Source organism: Neovison vison, chromosome 6, assembly GCF_020171115.1.
Source record: "Neovison vison isolate M4711 chromosome 6, ASM_NN_V1, whole genome shotgun sequence".
NCBI lineage: Eukaryota > Metazoa > Chordata > Mammalia > Carnivora > Mustelidae > Neogale > Neogale vison.
Genome location: NC_058096.1, coordinates 130,111,600 through 130,127,866, shown reverse-complemented (window position 1 = coordinate 130,127,866; position 16,267 = coordinate 130,111,600). Strand labels below are relative to the sequence as shown.

General features: G+C 46.9%; 1 protein-coding gene across 1 annotated transcript in view; it reads left to right on the top strand.

Moving 5' to 3' along the window:
* The window catches only part of BFSP2 (beaded filament structural protein 2), a 65,861-nt gene that overhangs the window by 27,101 nt on the left and 22,493 nt on the right, over positions 1–16,267 (top strand). The window contains exon 2 of the mRNA XM_044255179.1: positions 11,401–11,483. Within this exon, the coding sequence (XP_044111114.1) occupies positions 11,401–11,483 (83 nt within the window). The remainder of the gene's footprint in view (positions 1–11,400; positions 11,484–16,267) is intronic.

The window sequence follows — 16,267 nt, the reverse complement described above, 5'->3', positions numbered from 1 at the left end:
AGGAAATCAGGAATAACCATTTCTGAAGGGCCCCCTTGGGGTAAATACAAAGTGCCACTGGGAAAGCTCTAGCGACTGTGATGGTGACCCCATGGCAAACCCACATCTGCGCACTGTTCTTAGTTCCTACGTCCTCACACCTCCTGTCCCGCCCTGCCTACCCCAGACCTTAGTCCACAGCCAGTCCCACTCCATCGCCATCCCTGCAGCCCAAAGAGGCCTTTTCTGCTTCATCTACCCATCTCTGACTTGCCTTCTCCAGCCAGTCTTTCTCTATGCACGTTAGGGACCTACCGCGTAACATTTGCTGCGCTAGATTTCTTCTCCTGGTTGTTTTATGTTACCTCATTTTTTTCTTGATTATGAACTATTTCAAACATAAAAACAGGTGCTCAACATCCAGAATTGTCCGTCTTAATGTTATTTGCTACAGACCTTTTATATTTAAACATGAAATCAAAGATTTCAATGGAAACCTCATTTGTGCTCTGTCCTGATTTCGTTCCCGTCCCCAGAGGCGATGACTGCTCTAACTTCAGCGTTTATCATTCCCTCCAATGTTGTTCCAGTTTTACTATATATGTACTTAAACCCTTGGTGGAATTGTTTTGCATGATTTTAAACTTTATATTAAGTTGTATCATACTGTGTATTAGGGCTCTCCAGAGAAACAGAACCCATAGGATGTTTATATATAGAGAAAGAGATTTTAAGGAATTGGAACAGGATAATGGAGGCTGGATGTTCCAGATTAAGGGGAGCCGTTTGGAGACCCAGGAAAGAACCTATGTCCCTGTTCAAGTCCAAAGACCATCTGATGACAGATTTCCTTCCCCCTCGTGGGGTATTGGGCAGGGTGGGGGAGCACTCAGTCTTCGTTCTATTAAGGCTTTCAACAGGTTGAATGGGGCCACCCCACATTACAGAGTGCAATCCACTCTACCCAGAGTCCACTGATTTATTTTTTTTTAAGATTTTATTTATTTACTTGTCAGAGAGAGAGAGAACACAAGCAGGCAGAGAGGCAGGCAGAGGCAGAGAGAGAAGCAGGCTCCCACTGAGCAAGGAGCCCAGTGTGGGACTCAATCCCAGGACCCTGGGATCAAGCCGGGCTGAAGGCAGCGGCTTAACTGACTGAGCCACCCAGGCATCCCCGAGTCCACTGATTTAAATATTAATCTCATCCAAAAACACTCTCACAAAAACATCTAGAATAATGTTTGACCGTATCTGACCATTATAGCCAACTGACACATAAAATTCACTACCCCATAGTATTTCCCTCTGCAACTTGCTTTCTTCACTTCTCATTTTGTTTTTGAGATTTATCATGGTGACCAAGATAACATTCCCTTGTATATGCACCACAGGTTATGAATTTTTTTCCATAGATTACAATTTTTTTTGGTAATGGATGTGGGTTGCTTCCACTTATCTCTGTCACAAACAGGAGAGGGCATAAACCTCATGCACACATGGGAGAGTTTCCCCAGGTCAGAGCTGGGCATCCTACTGTAAGCAGACCAAATTCAACCAGGTACCACCTGATCTTATAGATAACGTTTGACTGGAATGTAGTCACATCCATTCACATGCTAATTATCTGCGACTGTTTTTATCCTACAAGGGCAGGGTTGTTTAGTTGCAACAAAAACTGTGGGCCCACAAAGACTACAGTATCTCCTCTCTGGCCCTTCATAGAAAAAGTGACTGACCCTGCTCTTGTCAAGTACTTAGGAACAGAATGGGTTGGGTCTGTCAGCGGCTCTTACCTGGCATTGCCAAACTGCTCCCCAAAGTGGCTACCTGATTTATCCTCCTGGAACAGTGTGTGAGACTTCCCTTCCTCCACACCCTCTTTTCCCAAAGGTTTGCTGGTCTGCTGCTTGTGAATCAGTGTCTCATCATTATTTCATATGTTTGGCTCTTTAAACATATATCGCTCATTCACTTAACAAACACCGATTAAGGGATTACTGTGTGGCTAGTACTACCAAGCTATAGCGGCCCCATTTCACAAGAGAAGAAATGGAGCCCCCTAATGTCAAACACATGCTTCAAGCGCAGTGGTAATGCTATATGGCTGCGCGGGGGATTGTGTAAAAGTGCCCTGAAGAGGGCAGCACTGCGAGAACAAATCAGGCACTTGACAGTATTCTGCAGGCCTGAGGATGCTCAGTTGGGACATAAAACAATTTGGCTCTCTGCCCACAGCTTCTGCGAGTCAGGGGCACCTGTGTCATAATTCCTTGCAGAAAGGACCTATATTTCACACAGGCGTCAGTAAAGTAGGTTAGTAATTAAGCTGGTTTTGTGTCCTCACTTTGACCTGAGACAATAAAACACCTGTGATTATTAGAGAGCGCGTGAGTGCCTGAAAGAGAAGCTCCATGACTGACACAGCAAGAAATAGAGATTTCTTATTTAAAGTCACCAAGATGGCCAATAAATACAGGAAAAGGGCAGTGGTGTGTGAGTGAACTATATCTTCATTTGTCGGCTAGGAAGTCAATAAATGATATCTGTGGCTCATAACTCAAGCAATCAAAAATTTGTAGAAATATGGGGCAAGCTCTGGATAAACAAAAAGCAGAAGATGCAGGGATTGGGGCTGTGGGACAAGCAGATGTGGGGTCGGGAACGATTTTCGGCCCCAGCCTTTTCTTTTCATTCTTGTTTCATTTTGTGATCAAATGTATGCATTACTCTGATACCTTTTAAATTTAAAATGCAGAAGTTCAAAATAGAGCATGACTCCTGAAATATTTATAGAGGAAGTGATATGTATGTAATCATCTCAGACAGGTGTGGGGCGGGGGGATGGCAGGAATAGAAGTTTTTAAATTTAGCCACGAGATTTCAGTAATGGAAGTGGAGAGTAAGGGAGCCATCATTCTAGGGTCTCTCTACCTTTATATGTAGCTTTGCCTCATTGAAATGTCCCATAATAAAAAGTGGGGTTTTTGTTAAAAAGGAAATAAAAGAAAAAGAGCGTGGGTTGCAGAGTCTGGCAGACACGGATGAAATTCAGTTGGAGCACTATGGGCAAGTCGCTTGAACTCTCTGGGTCTCAGCTTCTCATGTGTGGACTGAGCTTGCACCCGCTCTGTATGGCCACTGGTGTTGGGCACAGGGGTTAAATGACGACCTGCCTATGAAGGGCTGATCGTGGCATAAAGTGTAGGAAGTGCAGTAAAAGTGTTTGGGTTTGATTTGTTTGGTTACTTGTATTTGGTGTTTTATGAAGTTTGGCTCTAGATTTTGAGTTCTTCTCAGGCAAGCTCCACTTAGTTCCACACATCTGATTATGTCCTGCCTTACCTGTTTGTGTTCATTTGCATTCCTCAGCTAGCCCACTTCACCTACTGAGTTCACAAACATCTAGTGTCCGCATGCCAGGCACTGAGCTGTGTGCTGAGAAGGCAAAGAGAGGAGGCTGCCCGGTCCCAGGGGACACAGTGGTGTCAATGGTGGGGAAAGAGAAAAAGTCCAGAATAAAATACAGCATGACAACTTGCAGTGATAGACATACGCCCACAGTGGATCTGGGGCGTGCATGGGATGCCCAGCACAGCCCGAGCTGGGTTTTGAAGGATGACTAAGAGTTTACTAGGCAAAGCAGGAAAGCAGGGCAGCCAGATGGCATGGGTAGGCCATGACATACAGAAGCAGAAGCATGACTTATGGTTCTGAAAACTGGAAAGGCCTGAATCTGTTCAGAAAAATAGTTCAGTTTGCAGCAGGAGAGTGAAGAAGAGATAAAGCCCGAATCGTGTGGGTTTGTTCAAGAGCACACTGTTGAATAAATGTGAGCTCAGATTTGCATCTTACTAAGTCACTACAGTAAAAAAGGGAATGGGAGGTTGGAATGCATTTGCTCTAAATCTAGAAAAGAAAGAACAGGAGAGATCGATCAGGTGGCTGCCCAGAGCCTTCAAGGCTCTGGTCACTATATCTTGATGTGCCTAGCGCTCAAAACTCAGATTTTGTTAAGAAGTCTGTAGAAGATTAGACCTTGGAGGGCTGGCTCATGGCAAAGAAACCTTTGTGATACATACACCCAGGACGAGATAGGACTATACAGTGGTGGCTACTCTTTAGTGCCCAGCAGTGGTGCTGCTGTCCCAATCAGGCCCTCCTATTTCCCAGGGAGCTGGAGGCAGGATGCTAGATAATCTCAGAACTAGTCCTGGGATGGGTAGAGAAGTTTGGGGGGAAGGTGAGGCCTAAGAAGGTTTGTCCTCATCAAGACAGAGGGCAACCCATAGGGAGCAGGGTGTTCCCGATCGCCCCCAAATGGTTCCTAACACCACCCACCCATTCTGGCCCCTCACTCCATGCTCATCTGACCCCTTTGACAAAGACATTCTTCAGACAGCACACAGTTCAATGATGAGGTCATTTATCTGCAGTGCAGACACAGAAATGTCTACCGTCCTGGCCTCCTGAAGAAAGACCCAACCTTAGCTCTCTGGTGCCCCTGATCCTCCCTGGATCCTTAATGTCTGTGACTGCATTCAGGAGTCAACTATGCTCGAGATGGTTCACCTTCTCCATCCCGGCTTTAGGTCATGCTCCCTAACTCCACCTGCACCTGCGATCTGAACTCAGTGTGCTTAGGCTTTGTACTCTCCAACCCTGGGTAGCAACGATCAGGCAAAACCATCAGAGAGACGACTGGGACTCGACCCAAGGCTGAGCAGTGCAGCAGGGATGAACTGGGACACATTGGTGCAGAAGCTCGATGGCACTCTGACCTGGGAGGGGGGGAGAAGGAGGTGCTAGAGGCAATCTCAGGTTGGAACCAGGTAGGAACCTGGGTGTTCCTGAGAGTGGGAACCATGTCTTTTCTGCTTTGGTTCTCCACAGAGAGGCGGCACTAATCCTGAGCTCATTAATTCAACTGATACCTACTGTCCTGGGTCACTTAAGGAGAAAAGAACAAGTCCCATGACCCAACCTGAGCAACTCTAGTATATGGAGGTCACATGAGGGATAAAGACCTAGTGAGGGAGACCGAGAAAGCTTGGCTGTGAAGTAGGGGGAAGAGCAGGAGAGAGCTGCATCATGGAGGCCAAGAGAGGAAAATCCATCTTCTGTGATGAATGTGCCTCGTGGGTCAAGACGAGTGCAGAGGGGCATCTGTCCAGCTTGGTAACATGGTGATCTCCGCCATCAAGGTGAAGATGCAGTTTCAGTGGGGCGCTAAGGAGAGATAATGACTTCTTGTTCATTTATTACTAGAACAAGTTATGCTGAGCATTCATCCTAAACTTGAAAGTCAAATAAATGTGTAAAGGGTTTCCAGAGACTCTTATACCCTGCCACAGTCCCCATCAAGTCTAATTTCCCAGGGGCCCAGTCTTGCCCACATCCTCCCCACACCTGCAGCTCTGGCTGCTGGGATGCCAATATCTTTAACTCCAAATAAAACATTAATTGTACCCTTGGGCCCAAATGATAACCCTTCTAAAAATGCTACTTGTCCTCACCTTTTAAAACCATAGTAACAATCAAATTTCTCTCCTGCCCCCACCGGCATCATTTATTTTAATAACTACAGCCATAGCAAGGAAACAGCCGTAGGAAGGGATACAATTCTCATCATCATAGTACCAGTGACCAGAGCTTTTCTCAAATGACTATGGCCAGGAAAAAAAAAAAACAAAAAAACAAAAGAAAAAACAAAAACCAAGCCACTAGATGGAAGTCTTCATTCAGCTACCTGGGGTGGCGGAGGCAGGAATGGTGCCAGACCGCACATGCCCATCAGGGCCATTGGATCATCACCGGCTGGGTGCTCTGCTCTGCAGCACACAGCAGTGATGACAATGGCCACCGTGTAAGGAATACCTAGTTGGTGCTAGGCAGCTGGCCCAGTGCTTTACCGGCGGGGGCTCCTTTCCTCCTTGGAGCCTCCCTAGCAGGTAGGAAGCAGTATTATCTTCATTTTAGGGACGAGAAGACCGAATCTTAGAATCATCCAAGTAACTGGCCTAAGCCGGTGAGTGGAGGAGCTGGGTTCATGAATGAGATCATTGTCTACTCTGTGTGGGTTGCAGGTCGGGGTGTGACTCTGATGCAGAAATGATCCAAGGAGGGAGAAAGAGAGTCAGCAAGGACACCATGCACCCAGGATCTGGAGCTAAAAACTTAGAAATCACCCTTAATTCTTTTCTTTCCCTCTTTCCACAACTGTTGTCACCAAAATCCATCTGTTCCATCAGCAAAGTCTGAAACCTGTCTGCTTCTCTTTGTGGCCCCTATAACTGCCCTAGTCAAAGCTGCCATCATCTCCCTGGGGCTTTTGCAGAGCTTCTTAGCTGGGCCCTCGGCACAGTCCCCTGTGCCCAACAATCTCCCCTTCCTTCAGGACTCGGGGGGCCCACCTACGGTGCAGATCACACCTGCTCACCTGCCCTGCTCAGAGCCTTTTAGGGGCTTCCCAGCAAATCCCGCCTCCCTTCCCTTGCTCCAGAGGCCCTGCTCCTGGATCTTGCCTTTGCCTGGCTTTATAACTACGTCCCCTGCAATAACTGCTGATTCCCCCACAACCAGCACAGAGCCTGGCATAGAGGAAACAATGTGCCTATGAAATGAAGGCAAGAGTGAGTGAGCAGATAAATGAAAAAGCTTTGCAGAGGAAGGCGTGTTTGAGATGAGCGTTACATGAAAGCAGGGTAGGGTTTCTCAGGCGGCAAGGCCCAGGAGTGTGAGGTGGCAAAGCAAGGGCTTCTACGTATGGGCAAGGACACAGGCAAGGACGTGGAGGAATGCCAGGAGCAGCCTGAGAGGCGGCATGGGCAGGACCGGTGGCAGGTCGGTTTTGCAAGCCAAGTGTGCGCTGAGAGCCCCTAGAAAGCTTTTCAACACGGATTGTCGGGGTCCACCCCAGAGATTCGGATCCTGAATCTGAGGTAGATGTCTGAGAGTTTGCCTTCCTCACGGGCTTCTAGTGGTGCTGGTGCTGCTGCTCCAGGGACCGCACTTGGAGAACAGCTGGTGTAAAGTGTGCCGAGGAATCCTCCACCTGGAGGCGAGAGCAAGACAATCGCCGGGAGGTAACATAAAGCGGAGCTAGCCGCACACCGAGCTAACACCAGCCAGCAGTGAACCCACCCTCGCCCCTGCCTGTACCATCCCTGTCCAGACGAAGCCCGTGCCGACCTTGGCTTCTGGCCATCCCTCCCCATGGCACTCAGCCTTGCTCTTCTCCTCCATTGAATTATATCCTCTGAAGGGTCTTTTGTTTCCTCCAGCAAAACTTACAAATCCTGAGTCCTACACCCTCCAGACCATCTAATCTCACATTCCAGTTCTCATGGAGCTTGCTGTAACCGACAGGAGACCCAGTGTTAAGTCATGTTGCACAGAGGAAACAGTTGTCATGTGCTGAGCGGAGGAGTCGGCTCTGTTTGGGCAGAGGAAAGAGAGGAGGAGGAGAGGTCTCCCCTGCTGGCCTTCCTGGCATGCCACGCTCTTCAAGTTCACCCGGAAGTGCAACTCTGACATGGGTCCACACCCTCTTCCGGTGAGAAAACAGGGCAGGAGCAGTTCCAGGGTTATGAGCAAGGGTGCTCGTACTCACAGCCTCAACCTAGTGACTATACATGTTCATATTTGGTATTCGTCCTGCCTTTGCTCCTGGAGAAAGAAGATGCTCAGAGAGGTGGGGTTAATTTGCATCCGCTTCAACCATAAAAGTGAGATGACCAGGTAGCTAATGCGCAGGTCCCGCAGTTTTAAGAGTCTCATGCTCTACCGACTGAGCTAGCCGGGCAGTTAGGTCCCGCAGTTTTAAATGCAGATGGCATTTCTACAGGCCTGACGCAGAGCACTCAGCCACCAACGTTCTCAAGGCCTTCAGAGTTGGGCCCACAGTCTGCTCAGCACTCCTCCACTTATGCGGCTCGGCAAGGAAAGCTCGGGAGATCAGCACAGGAGATGGTTTGGAATGGTTTGATGTGGCGAGCTTCCTCGTGCAGGTGGGATAGCTCTTTATCTCTGTGATGCAGCCCAAAGAGGAACCAGGAGTCCCGGCTGTCCTATTACAGGAAAAAGAGAACAATCCTCCCCCATGAGTCTCTCTCTTGATTCTGATGGGCCTTTTCTTTTCCAAGGCTGGTGACCAAAATATGCACGCTGCAGAGTCACAGTGACCTGGTGGTGCGTTCTGGCTCTGCCATTCTTCGTCTGGGTGATTTGGGGCAATTTTAGGCACCGTCATCTGTACACTAGGTGTGCTGGTGTCAGGGTTAGAGATCATGAGCATGTTGTGAATTTATGAGTGCTGAGTATTTAGTTTCATGTCAGGCACGGTCACTGAGCTGCTGTGTAACAAGCAGCCTTCCCATGAACAGAAGGCTCTGGCTTCTTACACTGGCCAATCTCCCTGATGTAAATCCTCTCACAGTGGCCGATAGTGAGCTCCCACCATGCTATCCCTCCTGAGCGCAGACTTGGGAAGAGATGCACGGGGATGTACCATTACACAGGGTTTCCAGGGCACAGATTCAACAGAAGTCAATAACCTCCAGAGCAGGGCTTACATTCAAAGAGAGAAAAATGGTTAAATATTTAGGACATTTCATTTTGAGTATTTATTAACTGGGTTTTCATAGAATTTATGTAATTATAAGTTCACATAATTACAACTTTCACAATGGCTGTGTTTAACCACTGGCTCCCAAAACTCCTGGAATCTTCACCAGTCTGCCCTGGCAAGCCAGGACAAGCCGCCCCAGCACGTGGGCTGGGCGCATCTGTATGCAGTCAGGACATTCCCTCCCCTCCACAGTTCCTGTCCTCAGCCCTGGAAAGGATTTCATGAAGCTTTCCCAGGTGGAGACAAAGACCATCCTCCATGGCCGGCTCTCCACGCTTTACTTTTGACCTTGGCCTCCATCTGGGTCTTGGGCCTATGCTAAACCTCAGCCAAGGTCCCAGCCCTGGCTCTGCCGCCTCACAGCCCTTTCTACAGTAGAGGAGGCAGAGCTCCCCTCCCTCCCCCTGCAGGTACCTAAGGCAGAGCTCCCCTCCCCCTCCCCTCTCCTGCAGGTACCTAAGCGGAGGTATCTGCAGGAGAACAGTGAAGGGGTTCTCTGGCTGACCTGGGGCTAGCAGGTTATTTTAAGATCCTTCTGTGAAGGAGATGAGGAAGCAGGGCCAGCCACTGAGCTTTGGCAAGTGAGGACCTATAATTAGCCTCGGCTTGAGGCTTGAATAAGCCCCTGGTTGTTACCAAACATCAGCTAGGCAGGAAGGCCTCCAGCTTCCCTGAGCCAAGTGCTGCACGAGCTTCCCAGGACAGACATTTGGACAGAACTACCCTCTCTGCTGGACAGTGTCCAGTTTACCCCAGAAAGTGCTCCTGCCCTCAACCCCAAGTGAGAAGGCAGAGGGAGGACACAGAGCAGCCAGCCCGTCACTGTGGCACGTCTTCAAGCCATGGGCACTTCCTACCCGACCCCTTCCCGGATTGCTCCCTGCAGCCTCTTCTTCATCAAGAGTTTGCAATCAAGAGGGAAGTGTTACAAATTAACGCACGGGCTACTGCTGTAGCTGGGCAAAGCTAAGGCTGAAAGGAAGTACAATAGATCCAAATGTTGGCCGTGCTTATTCTAGAAGGCAGGATTTGGGGTGATTGCATTTTCAGCCATCTCTCTGCCTTTCCAGAATTGTACAACTCCAAATATGTATATCCAGCCTATGCTCTGGAGTGTTGCTTGGTTTTCACTTTTTCTGCCCGTCCGCCTAGATCTCACGTTTGAAAAGCAGAAACCTGTCACAGACAAAATTAAGCTGTACCAAGGGGAAGAATTATAAGAATTAAAGCTTCAGGGTCCCTTATTTGTGCACACCCCCTTGTATTAGTCTTTTTTTTTTTTTCCTTTTTCTTAAAGGCAGTCTCCCAAATTGCATAAGCCCCAGGCCCCACAGAGGTGGCCGCCCATCCCCCTCCCCCCCCACACACCAGCCACGTTGTCTAGAGTGTTAGTAAAGCCTTCTTCTCTACAGTAATCATGTTCCAGCCCACCATCTAGACCTGCTGTGATTTGGTGTCCTTCACTAGAGTGAGTCATTGCCATGGGCATCACTGTGAGAAATTGAGCAGAGTGATTGCCCTTGGCTTCGAATTTGTCATCTGAAAAATGGCCCTAAGCATCCCAGGGGGTTGGAGACCACCCCGGGGGCCCAGAGACCGCTGAAATTCTTCTAGCCACCCAATCCTAAACCTGCTCAACTGTTAACCCTGCCTCACCCTTTCCTTCCCAGGAAAGCCACTATAAAGGCTTTTGCCCACGTTTTCCCCTCATCCGTAAGAGACCAACCCTGGACCTGCACGGTGGGGCTGCCCCACCCCTTGGGAACTGTAACAGCTTTTCAATGTCAGTCATCTCTTGATCTGTTGGCCTCACCATACCTAAATAAAAACAAAATCTTGGGTACATTCTGCAGGGTTTGGGGAGCTGGTTTTGAAAAACCACTTTTCATGGCTCCATGAAACCCCCAAATCGTATGCACAGTGTTGATGTTCATATGTATGTTTTGAGGGTGGATGAAATTCTAGAGCCAAGTTGTACAATATATTGGCAACTGGTCACAGGTGGATATTCAAATTTAAATTAAATTTAAATAAGGACACCTGGCTGGCTCAGTGGGTTAAGCATCAGACTCTTGATTTCAGCTCAGGTCATGATCTCAGGGTCGTGAGATCAAGCCTCAAGTCAGGCTCTACGCTGAGCGTGAAGTCTGCTTATGATTCTCTCTCCATCTCCCTCTGCCCCTCCTCTCCCCATCTCATGTGCACTCTTTCCCACCCCCCCAAAAAAAATCTATTAAAAATAATGATAAATTAAATTTAAATAAAATTAAATTTTCAGTTCCTCAGTCATCTTTGCCACATGTTGAGTGTTGAGTAGCCATATGTGGCCACCATGATGGATGGTGGAGACATAGAAGAGTTCTATCATCACAGAAAGTTCTATTGGGCAGCAAAGAACTAGAGACTTCATCAGCTTTTCAAGGGTATCCCTGACCAGAAAACGTGAAAAGCCACTAAGTCAAACCAGAGAATCTTCATTTAAGGAGCCTGAAACTTCCCTGGGAGTTGAACGTTCAGCCTTATGACAGAGGCTATGAACAAGTCTGCCTTTGAGTAGTATTTTAGCTCCAAAAATCCAACTCTAAAGGCTCTTAAAAGGCATCCAGATTTTATGTTTTCTGGTTTATCTGCTCTCCACCTTTCTGGAGAGAGATACTTGGATTCTAAAAATATTTGCTATGAGAAAGGTGCTCTAAGTTTCCCCCAGAACCTCTGTGCCCAGTGCTAGTCACAGTGGGAAGGGAGGGAAGATGGTCCAGTGACCTTGTTTCCTCTGATGTGTGTGATTTTTCTAGGTGGGCGAGGCAGTCCTGGAAAATGCTCGGCTCATGCTTCAGACAGAGAATATCCAGGCGGGCGCAGACGACTTTAAAGAGAGGTAACATTTGCCACAGAGGGGACAGTCCCTCTCCTCCTCCAGACTCCAGGAGAAGTCACGTGATGCTGTTCTGGGGTCTGCAGCTTCACTGCCTGCAGCACAGGAGGCTGGAGTGAGATCAAAGAGGTCCTGGGAGAATCTGGAGCGACGATCTTCCAGCCCAAACCCTCCTTATAGACACAAACCAGGTCCCAAGGGCTCAGAGATGTTGCCCAATGTCTCCTGGTTCAGAATGGAGTTCTCAAATTGTAGCATGCTTCAGGACCACTGGGAGCTCTTATACAAAACACAAATTGCTGTGCCCCACCTTCTGAGTTTTTGATTCAGTAATCTTGGGTGGGGCCCCAAATTTGCATTTCTAACAAGTTCCGCATGATGCTGATCCTGCTACCCCTAGGAACACACTTGAACAGCTGTTGGTTTTGAACAATGTTTCTCAATTGCAGCCCTGTGTTGTAATTACCGGGCCACTTCACAATGCCAACAGGCAAGCCTTACAGACTGATTAAACCACAGTCCCTGGGGGTGGGGTCCGGGCCTCAGTATTTTTAACTCCCCAGCCTTGAAAAGCACCTCTTTGAAGTGTATCCTAAAATATGGCATATATAGCACTGATGAAGATCATTTTAAGTGATATAAGGATAAACATTTTATTTTTAATAGTTATGTATTTTTAGAGTTATCTTCTATTTATGACTCATAAAACTGTTTTTCCACTACAGCACTACAATTTGTAGTGGCAATTTAAAATTTATTGACTATAAAGAGCTTTTAAAGTTTACCGATTTAACATTTACTTTTTAAGTAGACGAATTTAAGGAACCATGTAAAGTAAATAATGAAGGAGAGAGATGCATTTAGGGCAAAATCACGATGGCACGTGAGGTTTGGGAAATGCTGTTTGTTTCTCATGGAGAAACAAAATGAAAAAGATCTTTCATTAATGAAAACAGCGATTGTGAGAATATGCTCTGAGGAAGGTGCTCTGGATGTTGGGCAATTGGATGGGTGATGGCATAGTTATTTAGGGAACATTTCCCTAAACTGGTAAAGACAAAGAAGAAAGGCATGTAGCTGGGAGTCTCTAGTGAAGACCGTGACCCATCCCACTGCCGTGCTTATATTAAAATAAGAGGAGCACTGTGATGAAAAGGAAAATCTCTACCATCTCCTCAGACCCAGGGTTCCTTCCTTTTTCTAAGACCAAGCTTCTCCATCTGCTAAAACGACCTCCCCTAGCAGCCACTCTGGAGTCAAGAGGACTCTCAGTTATCTGGGGTTGCTGTCTCAGACAACACTGTGTTCACCAAGGTCACAGGAGCACAAAACCGTGAAGCCAACATCCATCCACCGACAGCTTACTGCACACTTAAAGATAGATGCCAATAGACATGAAGCCATTTGTACTAAATTTAAGACAGAACTTAATTAACTGTGAAGTTCAGGTAGGATCTGACTGAAATTTCTTTTGCTCATTCATTTATTCATTATGCGTTCATGCCTTCATCCAGCCATTCAACAGAGTATCAGGGGCTGGGTCAGTTTTGTTCCCTGTTGTATTACCAGTGCCTACAACAGTGCCACACACAAGATAGATGACCACAAATCGTTGTTGAAGTAGTAAATGAGTGAATGGATTCAACAAGTGTTTGAATATCTGCCAGGCCCCTGGCCAAGTCCTGGGAATGAAGTGAATGGGACCTCCGGGAGCTCACGGTTTAGTGTCAAAGATGGAGGAGTGAACAGACAGTAGCATCACAGAGTGGTTGTGCCATCACTGAGATGAGCACAGGTGAAATGGCGACACTCATTCTGGTCAGGGAGTGTTGACAACAGAGGTGTCACCTGATTTGGGCCCTAAACTGGTATAGGAGTTGACCAGGACAATGAAGGAAGCATGACTTCCAGGAAGGGTGGTAGTATGTGCTAGGGCAGAAGGGCATGAGAAAGAAGGTACACCAGTGACCACCGAGTAGCTCACTATAACCAGGGCATGTGGAGGGAAGGAGGGAGGGACAGCTAATGAAGCTTGAAAACCAGGGAGAGACCAAATCCCAGAAGACCATGTCAGCCATACGAAAGAATTCAGAGATGACCTGAAAGAAGACCCATAGAAGGGGTCTGAGCAATGGTTCATCATGACTAGATTTCAGCTTTAAAGGGAAATTTGTGTTGGTAGAGAGGAGAGGTGGAGCAAATGAGCCAGAAGCAATGGGAGCAAACAGGCTGGACGGATGGCAGGGCAGGGCCTGTCCTGGGAGCCAAGGTTGAAAAGGAAGGCAAGATCAGATTACTAAGGGGCCAGAGGAGGACACTTATGTCTCTCAGCAGATGGTGACCCAGTAAGGTTAAGGATGGTCCCTCTGGGGGCAAAACTGTAGGTCGGTTATAGGAAGACAATCAGAGACTGTTATAGGTCAAGGTTTGCCTGGGGTGGTGGCCATGAGCAGACTTGAGAGATGGGTCAAGGAAAGTAGTGGCAGGGCTTAGACATATGCCACCCGGAAATACAAAACGGGGCACCTGGGTGGCTCAGTGGGTTAAAGCCTCTGCTTTCGACTCAGGTCATGATCCCAGGGTTCTGGGATCAAGTCCCGAATCGGGCTCTCTGCTTGGCAGGGAGCCTGCATCCCCCTCTCTCTCTGCCTGTATCTCTGCCTACTTGTGATCTCTGTCTGTCAAATAAATAAATAAAGTCTTAAAAAAAAAAAAGAAATACAAAACAAAGGTAAATTTTGGGTTTTGAACTTGGATAATTTAGAAGATTTGCTATTCTATTGACTAAAATAGAAAATTGTGAAAAGAAAGCTAGTCTAAAATTCAGGTATGGATGATGAGTTTGGCTTTGATCAAGCTGAGTTGAGCAAATGGTTGAGCAACCAAGCAGAAACTGCGGTATGCCACTGAAGATTTGGGGCCAGAGGGGCCTGCAGGTCAAGACGGAAAGTTCTGGGTATCACAAGCAAAGAGATTCTATTTGGAGACTTTGAAATGGAGGGTAAAGGGAAAAAAGACAACAAGAGAAAGCTAAAAGCTTAACAGCAGCCTTGGGGGATATCACAGAGATGTGTCAAACACTTAGAGGACTTTCAAAAAATGGTCTATAGGACACCTAAGATATCCCATAATGCTGAATGGAGCCCACCCTGGACAGAGCTAGGCTCCCTGGAGAGAGAAGCAAAACAGGACTTCAGAGGCACAGGGGATCTCTTGCAGCCTGGGTCAGCAGGGACCAAACCCAGTGATACAGGTGGATTTTCATTCCAGCTGGAAGTACAGGACTTGATTCCAAAAGGACTGAATGTTAACAAAGTTACAGTCCTTCATGAAGAATACATTTGGGTAGAAAATCAATCCTACATATAGAGTACATAAAAATGATTTCAAAAAGCAGCTCTTTGGGGGGATTCAAATGTACAGGTCCAACTCTGAGGTAAGTCTCTAGTGGTATGCCACAGAGTTCTGTCCTTGGTTCCTTCATTTACTATTTTTAACTGTAAGGTGTATGAAAGATGCCTTGGCATGAAAGGGCAAAATGGCAGAAGATACAAAGCCAGGAGGGCTGGTAAGGACAAGAATAGGAGTAGAGATAGAATAGAAGAATAGAGTTAGGCATCAACTCTAACCGGTCCACATCTTTCTCAAAATATGATACAGAGACTGGAATGCAAAACTCCAGATGTTGCCTGATCAGCTCAGACTCCCAGGGGACTGTCACATTGGAACAATGGACCAATGAAACTGAAAGAGTTATATATGAACTCCTACTTTGGGGGCCAAATACTAGGAATGTCCAGAAAGAACAGGGTAATTGGACTTGCAAAAAGTGCTCAGGGACTCTAGTTGATAGGACACCCAATATTAGCAGCAAATATAGCTGGTCAAAATCAAATGAACAAATATGCAAGTAAAGAAAAACCCACAAAGCAAACCTTAGGGCCCATGATAAATAGAATTAAAGAGTTTAAACAAAGGAGCAGACAGTCCCCTGGGAGTCTGAGCTGATCAGGCAACATCGGGAGTTTTGCATTCCAGTCTCTTTATCATATTTTGAGAAAGATGTGGACCAGTTAGAGAATTTCTGATCATTCCCACATATATCTGAAGCCTGAAGGTGGATGCTTAGAATACAAAGATGGGAAGGTCATAGTCCCTGCTACCGATGATGAGGGATATGGAAACCAATTTATATGAAGAATGGAGGAACTAGGAATGTTTAATCTGAGGAACAAAAGGCTTGGAGGAAGGAATGAGGGGAAAAGAGAGTGATATAAGAGACTAGACTCTCAATATTTATAGGACTGCCAGAAGGAAGAATAGAACTGACTTTAGATGCTCCAGAGAGTGGAATTCAGACTCTCACAGAAATGAAGACTTAAGCTCTTGAAGGAAGAACTTTCCATAATTAGAGCTGTCCTAAAATGGAATGGTAGTGATGATAGGTGCTGAGCTCCCTGTCACTGGAAGTAGTCAAGTCTAGGCTACAAAATCACCCATCAAAGACAGCTGTAGAGGGACGCCTGGGTGGCTTAGTTGGTTGAATGACTGACCCCTGATTTCGGCTCAGGTCATTATTTCAGAATCCTGGGATAAAGCGCCAGGTCAGGCTCCCATGCTCCGCAGGGAGTCTGCTGGAGATTCCCTCTTCTTCTCCTTCTCTCTCTGTCCCTCCCCCTGCTCCTGCACTCTGGCTTGCACTCTTTCAAGCACCCTCTTTCTCAAAATAAATAAATAAATAAATAAATAAAAATTTTTTAAAGAATGCTAGCAAGGGCTTTTCACTG